Source organism: Epinephelus lanceolatus, chromosome 20 (genome assembly GCF_041903045.1).
Source record: "Epinephelus lanceolatus isolate andai-2023 chromosome 20, ASM4190304v1, whole genome shotgun sequence".
In the NCBI taxonomy this organism is placed as follows: Eukaryota; Metazoa; Chordata; class Actinopteri; order Perciformes; family Serranidae; genus Epinephelus; species Epinephelus lanceolatus.
This window is the reverse complement of record NC_135753.1, coordinates 12,905,694-12,928,014: the sequence shown is the minus strand read 5'-3', so window position 1 is coordinate 12,928,014 and position 22,321 is coordinate 12,905,694. Positions and strand designations below refer to the sequence as shown.

At 40.2% G+C, this 22,321-nt stretch overlaps 1 protein-coding gene and 1 long non-coding RNA gene across 4 annotated transcripts in view; one reads left to right on the top strand and one right to left on the bottom strand.

Annotated features, from left to right (window-relative positions):
* map3k15 (mitogen-activated protein kinase kinase kinase 15) overlaps positions 1-8,457 on the top strand; it is a 42,503-nt gene extending 34,046 nt beyond the window's left edge. For all 3 annotated transcript variants that reach the window (XM_078162613.1, XM_078162612.1, XM_033638400.2), the window contains 4 exons: positions 3,575-3,687; positions 3,757-3,863; positions 3,951-4,027; positions 5,338-8,457. In XM_078162613.1, coding sequence (XP_078018739.1) covers positions 3,575-3,687; positions 3,757-3,863; positions 3,951-4,027; positions 5,338-5,428 — 388 coding nt within the window. In that variant the 3' untranslated portion in view covers positions 5,429-8,457. The remainder of the gene's footprint in view (positions 1-3,574; positions 3,688-3,756; positions 3,864-3,950; positions 4,028-5,337) is intronic.
* A 3,549-nt stretch (positions 8,458-12,006) lies between these two features.
* On the bottom strand, positions 12,007-21,153 carry LOC144458954 (uncharacterized). Its single transcript, XR_013488286.1, has 3 exons — positions 20,742-21,153; positions 17,534-18,009; positions 12,007-14,933 (listed from the first exon to the last, which is right to left on the bottom strand). It is a non-coding gene; the product is annotated as an uncharacterized LOC144458954 (long non-coding RNA).
* Between the last annotated feature and the right edge of the window lie 1,168 nt (positions 21,154-22,321).

The window sequence follows — 22,321 nt, the reverse complement described above, 5'->3', positions numbered from 1 at the left end:
ACTATCTTTCTATCTCTCTCTGTATAGGGGTATGTTTATTTACTTGTCCGGAAGCTGGCCTTGAAAACCTAAAAATGTCAATAAACAAAACTGTGGGAAAAACACTTAGCTACACATTAAACTAAAGATGAGTGAAACAATCAAAAACAAAGTCAGTTAAGTGGGATAGTCCTCTTTTTTCCCTTTGATGTGGTTCACATGTGGTGAGGGAGTGCCATTCAGAGATTTCAACATGAGCAGTACTTAATGGCACTCGCATACACGCATCCGCATGCTCACACACAAACACACACACCCACACATAGAAATGAAAAAAGTGCTGCGGGCACATCGTGTGAATGGAGGGCAAGATGATGGAATTCCACTTGTATTGATCATGTGACAGGAAGCGGAGGAGATGGAGAGAATGTGCGCCTTCAAGCACAGACACCCACCCATGATGATGATGAATGCAAAAGCTGCAGGGCTGATAGATGTTTGTCACTAGATCCCGCAGAGTGATGACACACAGCACAGGCCAGAGCAGGAGAAGTAAAAGTGGAAAACCTCAGCAGCAAGACCTCATGGGATCTTTAACATATTTACCACAGATTTAATATGTTACTATTAATTATGAAAAACTGAACTAACTGAATGTATATTGTATTATTATAAAGCAGATGAGAACATAAGGCCAGTGTTGACATTTGAGAATACGTTACAAAGATTCTGATTTAAAATCATTTGACTGATCTCTTTAATACACAAAGTGGCCCATCATGAGTTAGAAACAGGCCCCGACAAGTTACTTTCGTTACACTTAGTTTCAGATTCCAACTAAAACATGATGATGTGGGAGAGGCAGCCTTTGGAGAAATGTAACTGATTAAAGGAGTAATTAACTGCAACACTCCTTTTGTCATTTACTTCCTGACTAGATATATACTAAAGCAGAGAATAAGTGAAGATAAATATGCCAGCAATGAGGAGTATTGCGTGGTCATGCAATGTTGAACTACACCCCCACGAGAGTTGACACCGGGAAAGAGACTGACTTAGATCTCTATCTTTAAGGTGAAGATACCTGTTTTTAAAAAGTGTTTGTAGAGGTGTTTTTTCCTCAACTTTTTTTGCTTCGTTTAGGTTGGAGCATCATATTCTTTTGTACTAAAATTAATTTGCAGTCTCGCCTTGCTCTTGGCTTACAGCCACACACCTGTAGCTCATGTGTCTGTGATAGTTTTTTTATCTCAGAACCCTGATGAGGGCTTTAAACTGAAATTCAGTTGGTGTCAGCCATGCGTTACAAAACATTTGTGATGACGCTCAGGGCCCACAAGTACCTTGGATCTTTTTATCTTGTTTGGCCATAGCTCATGACCATAGGTGAGGGTTGGGACATAGATGGGCAAGTAAATTGAAAGCTTTGCCTTCAGGCTCAGCTCTCTCTTCAAAATGACAGTCCAGCGCAGCGCCCACATCACTGCAGAAGCCACACCAAACCGCCAATCCATCTCACGTTCCATTCTGAACTCATTCGTAAAACCAAGATACTTGAACTCCCTCGCTTGGGGCAGTAACTCTCTCCCAACTCAGAGTTATTAATGCGCTGGAATCTCAAAATAATTAAGTATATTAAGTCATTATTTTGAGAAAGCTTCTCCTTATTTCACAATATCTTACTATAAAATGACGAAAACTCTGTCTGTGTGTGTGTGTCTGTTGTAACAAAAAGTGAGACATCGCTGCTTTCCCCTTGGGATAGTGACCTAAAAAGCATTTGCGGATTTAGTAAGACATCTCTACTTCTACTGCCAGGATTGTGGCTACTCAGACAGGGTATTTTAAGTTGAAACATGTCATTTTTTCCTAACCATCTTACTATATAATGATGAAAACTCTGTCTATGTGTCTGTTCCACGTTTTTCTCCTCACTGACTTGGTCAATCCATGTGAAATTTGGCACAGTGGTAGAGGGTCATGGGAGGATGCGAATGAAGCAATATTACATCAGTTAGCCAAAGGGGGGCGCTATAGCAACCGATTGAAATTGCAAACTTTGAATGGGCATATCTCATGCCCCGTATGTCGTAGAGACATGAAACTTTGCACAGAGATGCCTCTCCTCATGAGGAACACATTTGCCTCAAGAACCCATAACTTCCGGTTATATAGATTTTCCGCCTTTTTGAATTTTTTGAAAAACACTTCAAATCGATCTCTTCCTAGGAAGTTTGACCGATCTGCATGAAACTCAGTGAACATAATCTAGGGACCAATATCTAAAGTTCCCTCTTGGCAAAAGTTGGAAAACTTACTAAAACTGAGCTTCTATAAGGCAATGAATATTGCGGAGGGCGTGGCTCATCACATAAAGGTGTATAACATCTCAAGGGTTTCACCGATCACCACGCAACTTTGTAGGCATATGACCACACATAATCTGAGGGGACCCCTCCATTATTGACCCCATCAAACAAAATGGGGGCGCTAGAGAGCTAATTTCTTATCTAGGCCTAACCGCCATATCGATTTTTACTGAACTTGGTAGATATGTAGAACAGGACGCCTCAAGGTGACTGGAGAAATTTAACTCTAATTGGCAACTGGGTGGCGCTATAACAACAGAAAAATGCTTAAAAATGGCTAAAATGGGACCGATCGCTGTGGCTCCCCCTGTGGCCGAATGTTGTTGTTTTCTTTTTTAATTTTTGGTATGACTAAGTCATGGTATGGTATGCTGTACATAATCACGGAAACTGTCGGTGTGTCATTCTATCTGTCAGTCACTCTGTCTGTCCCACGTTTTTCTACTCACTGACGTGGTCAATCTATGTGAAACTGCACACAGGCATTGAGGATTGGCATAGGTAGAAGGTGACAAAGCTACCAATGGGTATGGTCTCGTTAACTCATTATTTTTGAGATACTGACTCGCTGTTTTGAGATAAATCATAATTCTGAGATACTAAGTCATTATTTTAAGTTAAGCCATTATTTTGAAAAAAAAAAATTCTTGTTACAATGACTTACAGGATCTTTTGTTTTTTTTCCATTGCATTGGCGGAAACGGGTTTCCATACACACCTGATAGTTTCCAGTCTGTGTGAAACGTTCACTTTTCATTACCTGGTCGCACCAGTTTTGAGCTGCTCTTTTAAACTGAAATTATGCTGCTTGTAGCTCTAATTTTCCTGTTAGCAGGGACGCGGAGCTACTTTTGCCACTGTGAGCAATGACATTCAACACGACACCGTTAAAAAGCTGCAATAATCTCACTCTGCACAGAAGCTGTAAGGGGGTATTTGTGTGTGGTTTTTTTTACACTTGTGTGGATACGATACATTCTGTTCCAGTGTTTCACATTAAGCCCACGCTTGACAGGAAGTTGGATTAACTAATAACCTAATTTTACATGCAGGGCCACACAAAGTCTTTAGGCTCCTTCTGCAAGTTTCTTCTTCCTACAATTACCCATAACTGCATACATTTCTATCTATTTGACAGCTCTCATCTGCGCTATCTATCGCAGCCCTCCCTGCTGAATGCCTGTGAGATTTAGTGCTTACTATAACAGATGTCAATGTTAATGCAGGCTGCTGGAGGAGCTGCTGCAAAAGGAGAAGGAGTACCAGCAGGTCCTGAAGGCCACACTGCAGCAGAGAACACACGACTTGGAGCTGGTCAGAGTCAGACACAAACCACCAGGTAAACATGTTGATAGATTATTCTCTTGTTGCTGCTTCTCTTCCTCTCTAACGCTTTTTTCTTTTACAGATATTGCACCTCCCTCCATCTTCCAAATCCCAGCTGACCAAGAGCCAGACAAGCAGCTCACTGATTGGCTGAGAGAGCAGGGGGCAGATGCTGACACCATAGATAAGGTTAAGTGTCTGTTGGCTTTTAAATATCTGTCTATGAGCAGCACATCAGTGCAGTTTCAAACTAATGCCTGTTGTGTTGTGTTGTAGTTTGTGCTGGAGGAATACGCACTGACCGACATTCTCAATGACGTTACCAAAGACGACCTCCACTGTCTACGCCTACGGTATCTACTCTGTCATTAATCCTGCCACACATTTAACAGAAAGGAACATCAAATCAAGCTTCTCTTGGAGGGTGACAAACATCATTAGAAGAACTACTAATCCTCACAGTTCTTTAAAACAAAAATGACATGCACACGTGTACAAAATCTCCATTTTGCCTCTTTGACATTGACCCTGTTTTACCTGAGCTGTCTCACGGCAAAATCAGCAGGTGCTCAAGGGATCTGACATTATAGTAGCATACCTTGCAGATTTTTAGCAAGGCTGCAGGTCTGTCAGAATTTCTGCGAAAGAAACTTTAACAGCATCAAGGGAATAAACCTCAAAATGCTAACTCAACAAGCACAGGGGTTGATTTAAATTAAATTTGTTGTGCCACCCTACGTGTTTTGTGTACAATCTGTTTGTGTCCTTATGAGGCTTTTGGGTTGATCTGTATTGACTGTGACATCAAAAAGCCTTCATCTCTTCTTGTACTCAATTTCAGCCTCTGAGAACATAAGTGATGCAACCAAATTAAGGATCAGCCTCGTTGCTTTTGTAATGAACCTAATGGCGTCTTTTAGGGCCAGGCCGAGCCGACGGACAATGCTGGATCATCGATGGGCATCTGTCGCCCTGGTTTTGATGGTGTGTCTCACACTGTTGGCACCAGTCAGCTCTTGTTGGCTTTTTTCAGCTGATTCAGCGTCAGAGATGGCAGAGCTCGTCGGTGAATGAAATCACTCCGATTGGCAGTTCAACTTAGTGCATGAGAGTAAAAACAGAAGTTTGGGAAGCAAATAAACGACTAAAGTCAAAAGGGAGTGAGTTCAAAACAAACTTGTTATATTAGGTATGATAATTTTTTTTGCCATTGAACTCTTGTAATTGTCATTGTGCTAACTGTCTAGTCTAGTGTGTGGAACCTGTCCTGTCAGTCTTCTGGTTTACCTTCTTGAGTGGTGTATACAGACTAATGCCGCTATTATTTCCTTTATTATTTCCTCCCACACAGGCACAGAGTGTACGTGCTAGTTGGCTGTTGGCTGTAATCTATGTTTAGCTGCAACTTTTTTGGCAGAGACACATGCAATGTGAGGTGACGCAGCAGTTGGCCTTTGTTTCCACTAATCCTTTGATGTAGGTTTGGAGTGTCTGGGCCTTAAATCAAAAAACAAAGAATAAAACACCATAAGAATAAAGTAAGACAGATAATATGAATTTAAATCAGCTTCCAAGAGTAGCTGAAGTAGATCTTCCTCTCTGAATGACGAATTTTGACACTATCATACACAAATCTATCATGATTAATCCTTCTTCTCCTCAGTGGTGGAGTCCTCTGCCGCATCTGGCGAGCCATCCAGCGGCACCGAGAGCGAGAGAGGCTGAAGGGCGATGAACGCACGAAAGACGCGTGATGAGATACGCTGACTACAACTCTGGAGGACTCTGTTTGGCAGAAAACACGCACACATCTGCACACTACTAGCCCTGCATGGCGATGTCCCCTTTCTCTCTTTCTCTCTTCTCCACAGTGCCTTTTCATGTTGTAGTCTCTGCGTCGTGTGTATTGAATCTTTGATTGACTGTTTGTCTCCACGCAGTGTCAGACTGGACCAGACCAAAGCGCTTTAGCGCAGGCACAACTGTATATACGCACATTTGAATGTATATCTGTGCCAAGATGTATTTAAGTGCTCAAGAATTTTGAAAGAAAAATCCAACAGTTTAAAGTGATATTCCACTCCAAATCATTTTAGTATGAGACCGTCACCTGACTGTAGACTTGGCGTTGGTAGTCTGATTCTCCACAGAGAATCAAAATGTCCATAAAGAGTTTTCAGACTGCCCCTGTAGCATCATCTGTCCAGTGGTTTTCATTCAAATTCTCAATACAGCAACATGACTTTGACAAAATGTGGTTATATTGCTCCTGTCATACCCGTCACATGATTGCTGAACTCATGATCACGTACGTACATTGCTTTTCCTCCTCTTGTTCCTGCATCAGTCAGAAGCACTCTATCATTCTTCATACTCTGTAGACAAACAAACAGCTGAATTATGCTGCAGGAGTGGACTGACAAGTTTACCTAAATGCTTTGCAAATGAATCCAAGCACTGTCCCTGTTCTCTGTAAAGGAGTACAAATGTTATTCAGCCAAAACCTTTAGCCCCAGGGTCTTCAACAGGGGGTCCGTGGACCCTAGGGTGTCCTCAGAGTTACTATAGGGGGGCCACCAAATGGCCTCTAAATAATCTAATTAATTAATTAATTAAAGTTTCAGTAAGTAAAATGTGTCAGAAAATTCAAATTAACTTGAATCTAACATATTATTAGCCAAGATAAATCAGCCTATTCATAAAACCATAAATTCATAAAATTTGTTAAAGGGCCAGTGTGTAATATTTGGCATGGTTTATTGTCAATCTGAATCTGAATCTGAATATTCTACCCATTAATATGTTTATACAAGTGTATAATCGCTATAAAATAAAATTCATTTGGTTTTCGTAGCCTTATAATTATGCTTTTATATATATATATATATATATATATATATATATATATAGCAAGGGCCTTGCTTTAGAGAGGTCGCCATCTTGCGCCGCCATATATGTACGGCAGACCGAGCGGACAGTCCAGCCAGCCAGAGAACGCGTTTCGCATATATAAATGAACCAACGAAGACAGCGGAAGGAAGGAAGAAGGAGGAGGAAACAGCAGAGAGTGTTAGTAGTTCGTCGATAGAGAGTAGTGAAAGGTTTTTTTAGTTATAAAGTTTGCAAATGGACCACACTTACCACGCAACAGGAGAGAATGAACCCGAACCGTCATCTGTGAGGAAAAGAAGACGCAACTTCACTCCTTGTGATGCACTCTCTGCGGCGCTTTTCCTCCTGATGATATATCTCCCCAACAATGGCAGCAGTAGCACCGAATCCCATTCTGTGCATTCAGCCTCTCTTCTCGCCCGCTCAGCATCAAACGAGTTCCTCATCTGTGTGCTCCGGCTCAAACAGGTATGGCTCTGGGTCTGTGTCCGCTACAAGAAACTCTTCAAAATCGCGCTCAAAGTCGTCCGTTGCAGCTACTATAGTCCAGAGATATTGCTAGGCTAAATAAACAGCTGAGCTCTGTTTACCGGCTACGCTGTCAGTCAGTGTGCGGGCTGGAGATTGGCAGAGCAGAGAGGGGAGGGGAGTCCCCACTCGGTATGGTAAACGAGTATGTGTGTATGAAGTGTGTCTGTTACGCTAGAAGAGTCAGAATTTGGGACGGAATCTTTTACCTCCTGGAGTGTTACTGGAGTTTTTGGAGTGCTCAAATAAACGGGCCTTTTTCCCGAACGCTCCTCTGGTCTCCTGCTCGTGAGGGATTCATTACAATATCGTAACATGGTTTAGATTTCTAAATAAATATTCACCTCGTCGCTAGATAGACCTACTCCTGAAAAACTCGTGTCTGCGCAAGGCTTTTTGTCCCTTCGAGGCCACCGTCATTTACCCAACGGGAGGGGTGAGCGAGTGAGCCCTGCAATCTAGAATTTGACCACTGATGTCACTGTTTTCAACCCATTTTACACACTGGCCCTTTAACAGTACACAACATTTTTGATTACGTTTGTTACCCAGCAATTGTTATGTGATCATGTGAGTTAGCTAACACTACATCACTGTGTGGCACCTGTAATTATTTTTGCATATTAGCTAGTTAGCTTTATTACTACGTCAAGTGTACAGACATTCTTGTGTGCCACAGTGGATTGTTTCATAACTTTTTAACAGACTCTGACACACCGTGGAAACCACCACTGAAAGTGCAGATGGTGAGGCTAACGCACCTAGCAATGCTAAAACTGCTGCTTAGTTAGCAGCTAGGCAAACAAGAGAAGACCCGAAAGATATTCAGAGCTATCTCAAGTGCAACTCTTTTTTTGAAAATATATGATTGTCTTTGGACCAAGGGGTCCTTAGCCTGAGAAACGTTGAAGACCCCTGCTTTAGACTATTTGTCAGTCCCCTTGTTTTTCAGCCAACTCATTATAAAACAACAAAGATGCCTCAGACTGTTCCTGCTTTAGGTTCTTTGCTTTCATAATTCCCTGGAAAATTATTCTGAAACTTTGCAAAGGTAGAATACACAAGCTTATGCGCACGCTATCTATTTTTCCATTTATGGCAGCAGATCTCTGTTATAGGCAAAGCTGAAAAAATAATGCAGCCACATTTAGATAATTTATTTAAACTTGCAAACACATGACTGCCACCACATCACTGTCTTCACATTTGTCTGCATAATATCAAAATTTCCATTATATTCTTAATGAAGTGTTTCCTCCTCTCTGCATACCTGTACTTTATTGTTAATTATTCCATCTGTTATGTATGTGCCTGTCTGTTTCATTGATTGCTTTACAACTGCAATAAATCTGGAAATAATTAAGTTCATGCCTATTTTGATTTGTTTTACACTCTAGTCAGATAAAAGCATATCAAATCAAATGACAACTTTGTCACCTTCTGAGATAATTTTTCATGCTGTGACATACACCTGCAGCATATTCCCAATATGTTACTGCCATTTATCTTTTTCACTTTTTGGCCTTCTAAAATAGTATTCAGGACGATGCAGAGGCCTTCAAATAGTCTCCCAGTGATACTGAGGAGACACCTACCTGCTTTATCGCTCAACATTTTTATGTGGTTTTAATTAAGACATTACTGGAAAGAGGGGATTCTTTGCTTTCTAATGATGTCAGTGTTGTCTTTGGTCTTTGTCTTTGGACATTGACCTTGGGACTTTGGGTGCATGCTGTATATTAATATTACTATATAAGAAGCCAAAACTTTGTTTATTTGACATCAGATGAAAACCTACTGTCCCACTGCCTTGTTACTGTAAGCCTTGCATTCATAATTTCAGGGAGACACAGAAGGAGTGGTGTTGAGTAGGACCACAGTGCAGTTTACAAGTGTTTGCTGCTAGCTTGTCATCGTCCTATATAAGTTTCAAAATTGTAGTTATCATCTAAATTTGGCTATGAGAGTTTCATAATCTGAAAGCCAAGACTGGTTTTTCATTTGAAATCTAACAAAACCCCAAAATGAGAAATCAAGATGGTGATTTTTATCTAGAAATTAGCTGTAGCAACATCAGACTGATTTTGATAGAGCACGCCACTGCAGACACTGTGAGACATTTGTATATTGCTGGAAGTCTATATTGCAAAATGTGCCTGAATGTATTTATTCATTAGTCCTGCCCGAAACCTGTTTGCCTCCTACGTACCTTTCATTTCCTCTCCTGGCTCATTGAATTTGAATACTGTAATCTTGTGTTTGATCTACTTGTTTAGCCAAATGACTCCAGTGATACCTGTTAACTTAGTCTGTAACCACTGGCCTTTAAAGAGCCCTTTCCAATAAAACTGTGGTATTTTATTTATCTGCCAAGGGACAGTACCTTTTGAAGGTACTTTTTGCTAGCTACTGTTTTTTTAATAGGTCAGTTCACCAAAAATACAAGAATCTGCAGCCAAGCTAGCAGCTCTGTGAGGCTCTGTTTAGGCACATCAGTGCTTATAATCTAATGTCATTCTAACATGCTCACATAAACAATGCTAACATGCTAATGGAGAGCTATACTTTACCATAGTAACCATTGTAGTTTAGAGTTTCAGAATGCTAACATTGGCTAAACACAAAGTACAGCTGAGGCAGATGGGAATGTCATTAGTTTTGCAGATATTAGGTCCTAAACCAGAGCATTGGACAAACTCTGACCCGATGATAACGCTAGATGAAAAGTTAGGAGGTCACCAAAATTATTATAATTTATCCTGAGGGCTGGTGGACATGAATGGGTGTACCAAATTTCAAAGACAATGATTCAGTAGTTTTGGAGACATTTCACTCACTGCTTTTCAACTTTATTGCTATTTAACCATATTTATTGCTGTTTTAGCTCAATTATATATTTTTTGGTTTATTTATCATATTATCATCATGAAAATTGCAGGCTGAATCTAACATCAAAGATATTTTATTCTATAAAAAGTAAGGGGATCACCAAATTAATTAGCAGACAATCCAATCATTTGTCTAGAACTTGGGGGAGGGGACGTAAGCTAGCCTGGAAATCCAGACTCAAATCTAGAAAGATTTTCAGTCTGGCCCTCACCGATACACCCTTCCTACCCAAGAGGCGGCACTAACTGAGGCATTTCAAATGCCGCCGCACGCAATTGGATAGCACGATGGCCAATCAGAGCAAAAAACAAGGTGACGTATTCATTGCAGTAAGCCCCATTGGTTTGCCGACCAGTGGGGCTAACTGATATACTATGCTTTTGCTGTATCCTGTCGGCAAACCGGCAAAAACATCCTTCCCGGAAGCAAAGGCTTCTAGGGCAGTCTTCTGTTCCTCTCTCAAGGAAAAAGAAAAGTGTAGTTGGCTTAGCGTTTCTTCCAAAGCTAAATTGAATGGACGCAGTCCTTCGGCAGCTGCCATCTCGGCTGTTTACTTTTCGACTCCTACGACGCAGCGCTGTCTTCATCATGTTACGCCCGCCCAGAGCCCACCTCTGTCAGATAGACTGATCTGATTGGCCCGATTGGTGATTCAGCAGGCTCTGCTTGTCGAGGCCAGATCCCCATGCAGAGCAAATTCGAATTTGCTAGGGGCGGGTCATCTGGATTTCCAGGTTAGACGTAAGGCACATGCCCCCCTCAATATTTAAAACATGTCTGCCCAAATAAAACATGAAAGAAACAGAGAACTTTTATTTCTCTGGCAGATGAACCCCCAAACCCTTGTTTCATATATGTGTCCCCCATGGAGAAATGAAACCTATGCCTTGCATCCAGTAATTGCCTAGACATTTCACCAAAAGCTGAAATTGTCACGCCCATGGTGGTGCAAGAGGAAAAGTCCCTGGATAATCGAAGTCATTAGGATTCATCCTCTGGACACCACAAATATCTCTATCAAATGTCATGGGGATCCATTCGAAAATTGTTAAGCAAATTCAGTCTGGGTCAAAGTGGTGTATGGATCAACCAACATACATGTCTTCCATATATTCATGCTTCTAACATGGCCATAAAATCAACAAAATCATTACTGCATCATCAATCAGTAGAGACTTGTGTGTTATGTTCTTCTCTGTATAAAACACAGAATATGTTTTGGCACTTTAATTCCAGTCTAAGAGTTTCATGCTTCACCAGTTTGTGACCCTCAATGAACCCTCATTACAGGTCATTGGATTTCATCATTAAACCATCATCATCATCATTATCATCATCAGGCGAAATTGCAAAGCTGTTGTTCTTAAAGGTTTCTACAAACTTAACATTTTGTGCCAACTGTAATCCTGTGGCTTTAATGCTCCACCTGGAAACTTGGGCACTAGCATAGCTGACAAAGCACAGCAGAGATTAATACAGAGCAATTAAGTGACATCATGGTGTGGCTCTTTTTTCCAACCCAACAGGTTTAGGCTACTTATTCATACCAAAGGAACAAAGAAAGCGGAAATAAAATATGCCAGAGCTTTTGTTTTTTTCTGTTCAGCAGAGGACAGTTTCCATTTGACTGTTTTTAAATGTCTTGTTGTATGGAAAATAAGTTTCCAAGCTTCGAAATTTTATTTGAGGAAATTAAGTGAATGCATCTGCTATAGTGAACACCATACTTTCCTTAAGCTTTAAATACTCATTCATAACTTCATAAGTGTCAATGTTATGAGCCTGGAAAGAACCTCCATTTTCTGTGTGCATTTTTTTTGTTTACTTGGCTGAACTATCTAAGAATTGTTTTTCCGTGTTTTCGTGTGCATGGTTGCTCTACTGGAAGTGCGTAGTTAGTAAAACCAAGTTGAAATCCCCTAAACTAGCAACATTTAAGAAACGAGATAAACAATACATAACATTCAAGGAGACAATATTGAAAAGATAACATTTTACTTATAAGAAAAAGGCCTACAAATACTTTACAGAAAAACTGTTCTTACATTTATATGCTGCAATTAAACAAGAATAAAACACAGATTTGAAACATAACTCAAAGGTATATCTTATCTAGCTAGCAGCCTGCTAGCTTAGCTTAACATAAGCACCCTCTGTCCAAGGGTAACTGAACCTCTAAAACTCACAAATAAACACACATTTGTTTAATATGTTCTCAAACTGATGTGTAAAAATGACACGTTTTCATTTTACAGGACTTATGTTGTAGATAAGCCTAATCTTAGCTAGTAGCAAGAAATAGTCTACAAATAGTCTTTTTACTATTTGGTAACCTATAACCTTGTTTTCCAAAATGTTGAATTAATGTTGAGCTATTCATTTAAGGCTAAACAAACAAATCAAATGTTTCCTGTCTTTAAAGCATTTGCACAGCCTATTTCATCTACATCAACTTGTAATTTTCTTATTTTGTTGACACATTTTGCTGCATTTTGCTGCACATTACCACCTTTAACTTGCCGCTCTCTGCTGTTAGCAGAGTGTATTTCAGCATCACCAGGCCTTTGTCATGTGCATGCATGATTGCAGAACATATAAACAATATGGAAACTATCCCATTCAATTCTTGCTCTAGACTGTAATTACTGGTCAAAAACAGGATGCCTTTGATTGTCATCTTCACGTCAAAGACATTAATTGTTCTCCTACAAAAGTTCCCAATACATGTAATTATTAAAATCAATTTTAATTATTATGTTTAAATTAATGTCTTATGACAATGCTGTTGTTGGTTTGTACGTCAGGTGTCCTTACAGTATATACTTAAATCCAGACACAATGGATTGATTGCAGTTAATGACTGAATGATTGAAGTGACTTTGATTGTTACAGTGCCAATGTTCACCTCGATGACGACAGCAGAATAAATTACTGCATTCTTTCAGCTCATAAACAGAGGAGTTAAAATAAACAGTGGGGACAGAGTTAGACGTGATTATAATTGAGGGAGTCAGCTGTGTTGGCACATTCCTCCCACGGTCCTATGGTTCAAAGGTTCTGTGTTCCTAGGATCTTATGTTCTCAGGGTCCTATGTTACCAAGGTCCTATGCTCCCAGGGTCCCATGTTCCCAGGGTGCTATGCTGCTAGGGTCCTATGTTCCCAAGGTCCTATGCTCCCAGGGTCCTATGTTCCCAATGTCCTATGCTTTCAGGGTGCTATGTTCCCTAGGTCTTATGTTCCTAAGGTCCTATGTTTCCAGGGCCCTATGTTGCTAGGGACCAATGCTCTCAGGGTCCTATGTTCCCAGGGTCCTATGTTGGTAGGGACCTATGCTGCCAGGGTGCTATGTTCCCAGGGTCCTTTGCTCCAAGGGTCCTATGTTCTTGGAGTCCTATATTCCCAGTGTCCTATGTTCCCAAGGTTTTATGTTCCCAAGGTCCTATGTTCCCAAAGTCCTATGCTCTCAGGGTGCTATGTTGCCAGGGTCCCAATGTCCTATGTTCCCAAGGTTTTATGTTCCCAGGGGCCTACGTTGTTCCCAGGATGCTATGTTCCCAGGGTCCCATGCTCCCAGGGTCCTAAGTCCCAATGTTTTCAAGGTCTGATTTTCCCTTGGTCCTATTTTTTCAGGCTCCCATGTTCCCAAGGTACTATTTGAAAACAACTCCCAAACATACTTAAGCCCTAAATTTCAAAGTATAACAATTAGTCAACCAACTAATTAACTAATTAAAAGAGAGGAAGAAAAGTAAAAGATAAAAAATAATGATTATATTTTTGGGTTAGGAAATCCATAGAAGCTGATTTTTGCTATTTCCAAACAGGTTAAGATTAGGAAAGAGATTAATGGTCAGGTTATTTTATTTACAAAATATTTCAACTAAAAACGGATCATAATTGACCCAAACGCAGTCAGAGGGTTAATGTTTGTAACTTGGTAACAAAGACTCTGGGGACAAAGAACCTTGGGAACTTAGGACCCTTGGAACATAGGACCTCAGAAACTTAGGACCCTTGAAACATAGAACCTTGGGAACTTAGGACCCTTGGAACATGGAGCCTGGGAACATAGGGCCTTGGGAACAAAGGACCTTGGGAACTTAGTACAATGGGAACATAGGGCCCTGGTGGCATAGTAGATGCAAATAATTTTGAAATTGTTGCTACATGACCAGTAAAAAAAAAAGAAGAAGAAGAAAAAAAAAGGGCCATGACATTCACTTTTGCTCAGAGGTAACTAAAACCTAAAAATGGAAACCTAAAACAACCAGAATGCTCTGTCAATAAGCACTCTTGCTGGTGGGTGTTTCCAAAACCTATTCCAAAACCTATTTTAGCCTAGTTTCCAAAACCTATTCCAAAACCTATTTTAGCTAACAGTTAAACTGTTAGCTAAAATAGGTTTTTGGAAACATTTTAGGCAAGAAATAGGCAATGCAGTAACAGAGTCTTGGTTTGTAGTTGATCAGCACTGCTAAGTTTTACCGTTTGATCTCAGTATTTTCATCCTCCATTTTTACAATACAATGGTGCTCACTTCCTGTTCACAAAGTCTTGATTTACGGCCAAACACTGCACTAAAATATGTTTATAAAGACATTTATGTAAGAAATAGGTAATACAGCCCGTTTGATCAGAGTTTGATCTGAGTTTGCGAGAGACAAAGAGTTGGCTCTCTCTCAATCTGCTTCTATATTCTTTGTGTCTGTGGTGGTCAGCTTACGAGCAACTCTGTCTTTCTTGCATTAGTAGCAGATATCTTTTGTAGCATGTTTCTTGACAGACACTGAGACACAGTTTCAGAAAGGGAATGACTCTTCAGTTTGTAGTAACAGAAGACAAAAGCGACAGACTGGTTGTCTGCAGTTGTGGTCGGGATGTTCAGATTTTGGTCTTCCTCCTGCGTAGGCGTCTGTTGCTCTTTCCCTTATGGGTTTTTCCATTGCTGCTGGATAGGAACACAAAACCAGTAGGCCTGCATTACTTGGCACGTTTTGGCAGCATATTGTGAAATTCATGGTTTTGTAATTTTTTGTGTTGCTTAAGGGATAAAGGTGTGTGTCAGTTTAAAAGTAGAAACAATAGACCATTAAGATATGCTTTGTTTTGGTGAGCTTGTTTCCATTTGGAATATCTTGGCATTTGCTTGTGCGGTATTACATCTGCACAGGTAACCACACCTCAAGACTGTGGCTATGTTTCATAAATTCATAAACTGTTTTGAGTTTTTACTTAACAAGCTTTCTGTAGTTAGGAAACCTTCTGTAGAAAAATGTATTATTAACCACCCAGCCAAATTTAAATGATTTAAAAAATTGCTATGGGTATATATGGCTATATACATAATTATAGGTATATAAAACAAGGTGACAAAATCTGGGGGAAAAAATGAGCAGTGTTATCTGCTCTGAGATGCTGGATGTATGTCCGCAGAGGGAGCTGATTTGAAGATCAGGCCATTGCTAAGCCATTGTCTCTCGATAGGAGCTAAGCCAGAGGCACAGTAACATACAGTACAGGCCAAAAGTTTGGACACACCTTCTCATTCAATGCGTTTTCTTTATTTTCATGACTATTTACATTGTAGATTCTCACTGAAGGCATCAAAACTATGAATGAACACATGTGGAGTTATGTACTTAACAAAAAAAGGTGAAATAACTGAAAACATGTTTTATATTCTAGTTTCTTCAAAATAGCCACCCTTTGCTCTGATTCCTGCTTTGCACACTCTTGGCATTCTCTCCATGAGCTTCAAGAGGTAGTCACCTGAAATGGTTTTCCAACAGTCTTGAAGGAGTTCCCAGAGGTGTTTAGCACTTGTTGGCCCCTTTGCCTTCACTCTGCGGTCCAGCTCACCCCAAACCATCTCGACTGGGTTCAGGTCCGGTGACTGTGGAGGCCAGGTCATCTGCCGCAGCACTCCATCACTCTCCTTCTTGGTCAAATAGCCCTTACACAGCCTGGAGGTGTGTTTGGGGTCATTGTCCTGTTGAAAAATAAATGATCGTCCAACTAAACGCAAACCGGATGGGATGGCATGTCGCTGCAGGATGCTGTGGTAGCCATGCTGGTTCAGTGTGCCTTCAATTTTGAATAAATCCCCAACAGTGTCACCAGCAAAACACCCCCACACCATCACACCTCCTCCTCCATGCTTCACAGTGGGAACCAGGCATGTGGAATCCATCCGTTCACCTTTTCTGCGTCTCACAAAGACACGGCGGTTGGAACCAAAGATCTCAAATTTGGACTCATCAGACCAAAGCACAGATTTCCACTGGTCTAATGTCCATTCCTTGTGTTTCTTGGCCCAAACAAATCTCTTCTGCTTGTTGCCTCTCCTTAGCAGTGGTTTCCTAGCAGCTATTTGACCATGAAGGCCTGATTGGCGCAGTCTCCTCTTAACAGTTGTTCTAGAGATGGGTCTGCTGCTAGAACTCTGTGTGGCATTCATCTGGTCTCTGATCTGAGCTGCTGTTAACTTGCCATTTCTGAGGCTGGTGACTTGGATGAACTTATCCTCAGAAGCAGAGGTGACTCTTGGTCTTCCTTTCCTGGGTCGGTCCTCATGTGTGCCAGTTTCGTTGTAGCGCTTGATGGTTTTTGCGACTCCACTTGGGGACACATTTAAAGTTTTTGCAATTTTCCGGACTGACTGACCTTCATTTCTTAAAGTAATGATGGCCACTCGTTTTTCTTTAGTTAGCTGATTGGTTCTTGCCATAATATGAATTTTAACAGTTGTCCAATAGGGCTGTCGGCTGTGTATTAACCTGACTTCTGCACAACACAACTGATGGTCCCAACCCCATTGATAAAGCAAGAAATTCCACTAATTAACCCTGATAAGGCACACCTGTGAAGTGGAAACCATTTCAGGTGACTACCTCTTGAAGCTCATGGAGAGAATGCCAAGAGTGTGCAAAGCAGTAATCAGAGCAAAGGGTGGCTATTTTGAAGAAACTAGAATATAAAACATGTTTTCAGTTATTTCACCTTTTTTTGTTAAGTACATAACTCCACATGTGTTCATTCATAGTTTTGATGCCTTCAGTGAGAATCTACAATGTAAATAGTCATGAAAATAAAGAAAACGCATTGAATGAGAAGGTGTGTCCAAACTTTTGGCCTGTACTGTACATGACCCCCAAGAAGAACAAGCCACTGTGCAGCAACAGCCTCTTAGCAGCTAAGCCAGTAGAACTGCACACACACACCGGGTAAGAGATCCTTTGCATGGCGATAGCCTTTTGCTCAGCAGCTAACGTAATCACAAAGCTAACATTCATAACAGTGAGCAGTAACCACCGGCGGGATGGGTACCCAGCCACTCCAAATAGAGGCCTTTTGACGCCATGAAGCTGTTTGGCCACTGTGTCAAATTGACTGTGAGTATTTTTAACAGTGGGAAGGTTGTGGGTTGGTACTTCTGAAATGGAAAGCTGAGACAGTTTAAGAGCTGCAGAAAGTATTTGTTGCTATACATTTTTTAATTGTTAATCAGCTGTGTATGTGTTTGTGTGTTTGTGCCCATGCGTATGTTACCACAAAGTTGCAAGAAGTTTCCGCATCTTGTGAGGTGTTGAGTCCACACACATGTGGCGACGTTTCCACTGCAGTACACTTGGAAGAGACACAGAGACAACAAAAAGTTGGAAGTGAGCCAGCCTCAGACATATCACTTTGGAATCTGGGAAAGATCACTGTGAGAAAGTTTGGTAAAATTGGGAGGAGGTGATGATGGGAAATTTAAAACATTTAAACTAGGAAGTTGACCATCCTGAAAAGGAAGCACATGGAGGGAGGACATGGGGGAAAAACATAGCCACAGGTTCAAGGACTCTCATTTAATATCACAGATACAAAGAGAGAAAAGACACAGCAGGAAATGTAATATTACACAGCATTAATGGTGCACCCTTCGGTGATGCCCTGCCGCCGGCACTGCACCGCCCCTCCTCTTTTTATGATGTGGTTCACAGCATAGACTTTGGAGAAAGCTGTACAGCAACCATGACGCCCTGCACAAACACAAGCACGCACACACAGGCAGTATAGTAATCTGATATTCGAATCAAACAAGTTTTTGGCAGCCCACTTTTAATACTGCAGATAACATCTTGAGGGTTGTTGGCTCATGCAACTTTTGTAGGGTTTTGTGATATTAAATACCTTAAACAGACCTTGAGACCTTAAACAACTTTTATTAAAGTCATATTTTGTGTGCTCAGTTTTCCCAAGAAGATCCAAGCCTCAAACAACATCCAGTAAAAATTCAGTGAATACAATTTGTGTTGGGCCGATGAGCATGATGATGATGATAATATACTATGAACCATGAGTGTGACATACTGTGTAGGGCTGCAGTGATTCTGAAATACTGGGTCGATACTGATATTAAATAACAATTTAATATCAATAAATAACAATTAACAACAAATAAAAAAATTGGCAAATACCAATGGTTTTTTTGTTGATGTTTATTTTGTTTTTGTCGTTACTTATCCCCCCTTCTCTGCCATGGAATTCTTTATTATAAAAAATAACTGTCATGAAGTCATTCAGTCATTCATTACACTACCTTTGCATGAGCACAAATTTAATTTAAACCTTTAAAAAACAACTTTCCTTCGCATGACTAAAAAAAAAAAGTTCAAAAGCCTATTTAAAACTACATTTTACAAGATTACATCATGAAAACGTTGTAATTTACATTTGGTCAATACCGAGTTTTACAGAAAAGAGCTTGAATGCTTAGTGCAACTCCATGCAGCCTATATCAGCAGTTAGTTCTGGCCACCAGTTGCTAACTGCTAACAGCTAACCATTAATGTTAACTAGCTCTCCTCCTGTTTGTTTGATTTGTTGTTCACAATGTAGCAGTATTTGAGAAACAACAGATATTTTTACTGTTAGTAAACATTATGACATTTTTGGGTGGGCGGGGCTTAGCTGGAGTCAAAACAATTCTCCACAGACATTAGCTAGCGCTAGCTAGCTAATGTCTGTGGAGAATTGTTTTAGACAATGGAGGACGATGATGCAAGTGGTGAGTTCAGAAAAACTCATTCTGAGTGCCGGAGCACACTGGAATGAATGTACTGTTCGGTTATCCACTCTTGGAGTGGCAGAGCAGCAAGCGGAGTGCGATTCACTTAACCATTCATTAATTTATATCGACATATAATGCTTCATTTCTTAGACCAACAGGGCTCTCGTTTTAGTGTAGGGCATCTGACTGAATTTACAAACGCAGCATGTCAGGTCACTCAGTCTGTGAGAGGGTTAGGTTAGGGTAAAAGCGCAGTGCTCTAAAGAGAGCACTCTGGGGGGCACGGGCTCTCAGGGGCTATATATATCCATAAGATACTTAAAATAATTTTTGTGTTTAAAACCAAATAGATCCTTAAAAGCCCTGTTAAATTTTATTTAAAAAAATGCAAAGTAGATTGGGCCCAGGGCAGTTTGGCAGTGGGAAGTAGGCCTTAAACAAAGTCCTCCAGCTTCCCAGGGTCTCCAAATTTACATCTTAGGGTAGCTGTAAATAAAAAGGAGCAAGATAAAATCTGAATTAAATAAATGAAAATAAGTGCTAGGGTTGGATTAAGAAAACCGACATAAAAGAAGAAAGATTAATAAGTGATTTTAAAATATATAAATAAATAAATAAATAAATGCATGCAAAAGTGCTGAATGACAACTCAATAAAAGTACATAGAACAATAAAAACAATTAAAGGGAAATCACAAAAGTTCATAAAAGTCATAAAATATAAATAAGTCATTTTAAAACATGCAATTCTTTAATGTCGAGTGACTTATGATGTACAATTCGAACCCCCAATCTAAAACTTGCTCTGGTTTATAAATAAAACATAGTTCTGTGAGAGGGTTAGGGTTAGACTGTGAGTGTCACTTGAAACTGTAAACACATACCGATGGGACCAGACTAGCCGACCCATACGCTCTCACTCTGGCGATGGATGATCTGACAGGATTGCTGAAGGTGGGATGGTCAGCTTTGTGGTTAATTACTATGCCAATTGTACAAAGGAGGATGACACTTAAACGGTTTGTTCCAGTTTGTTTTGCTATCAAAGCTAACATTAGCTAATGCGCTATGTTGTAATTCTGATTAGAAATCAAGTTGCAGACCAGAAAACCAAAACAATAAGCTGAAAGATGCTAAAAACACTCTGTAGCACTGAGGGGAACTGCAGAGTCTGGTGATAAGTATGTCTTTCTCACCATGAGCAATCCCTTTAACAACACAAAGTCATTTTTACCTATGTGAACATTTTGATTAGTACAGCTTTAAACACATCTGATGATGCAGAGAGCTGTCAGTCACCTATTTTATATCGCAAGCAAATGGCCATCGAGCCAATCATGCAATTTTGCTTAAACAACTGAGAAATTATCTTCAAACTCCTGCAACTGTGGAGTTTTTGTTAATTTATAGTGATCAACAGCCCTATTAACCTTCCTGGAGATATCATCATCATGGTCATTTTAAACTTGTGCTTTTAAAGTTTTTTACCCTCTGCGTACGCAAGACAACAAACACTGCTCAAATTTAGCATGCAGTTTGGCAAGGCATTCACTCCGACATAAAGACAGCAAGTACATGCAGTAAATCAGGATAAGAATTTGTATTTTAATTTGCAGAACCATACATATGGATATGCAAACATTTTATCTGTGAACATTCTTCAGTGATTGTAATCTCAGTTGTTCTGCAAACAATGACTAACCTGCTGCCTGAACAGCCACCCAAAGAAGAGCCAGCGCAAGAATAGATAGCAGCTTCATTTCACCAGAGACAAGAAGTTGAGGAACTGCTGAAAGAGTACAGGAACAGGTGTGAAGGTGAAGTGGCTGTGTATTGTTTGGGATAGGCTACCCATGAGATTCGCTGCTGGGAATAGAGATCTCGGAGGGAGGTTCCAAATGGAGCTTTTTTTGTGAATAAGTGTGTATTCGGTTACATGGCGGGTGCTTTCCGTGAATTCGCCTGCATCTGAAATGTTGACTTCTTTGTGTTTGTGTGTGAATGAAGCGGATTACATTTCCTTTACTTGATCCATGTGATTGAATTTAATTTTATGCAGTCACAGTGATTATTTCAAATTGCCAAAAAACAACACAAAAAAAGAAAAACCTAGACAAACATTGCATGCCAGACTGCATTTTATTACTTGTCATTAACCTTAAATTGACCTTAATTCGGCCATGCAAACATAGGATCAGGATCAAAGTCAATATTTTCCAGCCTTGGCAGCTGGTGTGATTTACAGTCATGTAGCCGTGTAACCTTAGATTGGAGCTCCTACGTCAAAGCTTTTCTTTATCTGGTCATAAACGGTGGTAGGTATGGAGATCAAACCAAAATAAGTTTCTACTTCCTTCATGCTATCTTAAAGAGCTTTGATTTATAAGCCATAAAGTGACTTGATTTGTTACCAGCCACGACGGTAGGGCTAGTGTTCCTTGTGAGTGTGTGTGTGTGTGTGTGTGTGTGTGTGATTTCAGCAAAGTGTAAAAAGAAGAGAATATACTTTATTAATCCCTAAGGGGAAACACACAGGCCTGAAATATACGCATGCACAAACAGGACCTATACATGCATTAAATGTAGAAAGGCGAACTGGCACCTCTCCAGCTCTATGCTTGGCCTTTACAGGGACTTGAACTGGCAACCCTCCAGTTCCCAAGCTAGATTCCTATGGGCTGGCCTACTGCTGCTCCTCCAGCCCTACAGACACTTACTGTACTTTTTTCCAGGGGAACCCACACTGTATCAATAATGCTTAAAATCTGAATAAGAATTATATTGTTTTATTTGCTCTTACTGGACTACTGAATATGTTTTCATGCTCTCTGGTCCATTTGTCCATGCTGACACTAGTAGCCTTCATTAACGCAGGCAGCCTACAATAATTGTTCACTATATTATTGATCAGCCTGTTCTCATGCACTATTTGTCCGTATACCTACAAAAATGGGCCAGCAATTTGTGTATATGCATGAATCCAGAGGATCCATGATATGATATTATTCGGATTTTTAATATGGTGCAATATGCCGAGTATTGTAATAAAATACACTGCAATATATTTTGATTTCGTACCTTTTTTCAACTGTAAATTATATCTGTTTTGTCTAATAAGATGAGGTTTTCAGTCTGTTCTTCTCACTTCAGCCATTTTTTCCAGCAGCAAAATGTATCTAGTGGACTGAAAAAGCAATTGATTATATTATTCTGGTAGACTACACAAAGTTTAATTTGTATTTGTTATATTGATAATTTACTTAATAAAAATGGCTGCTAAAA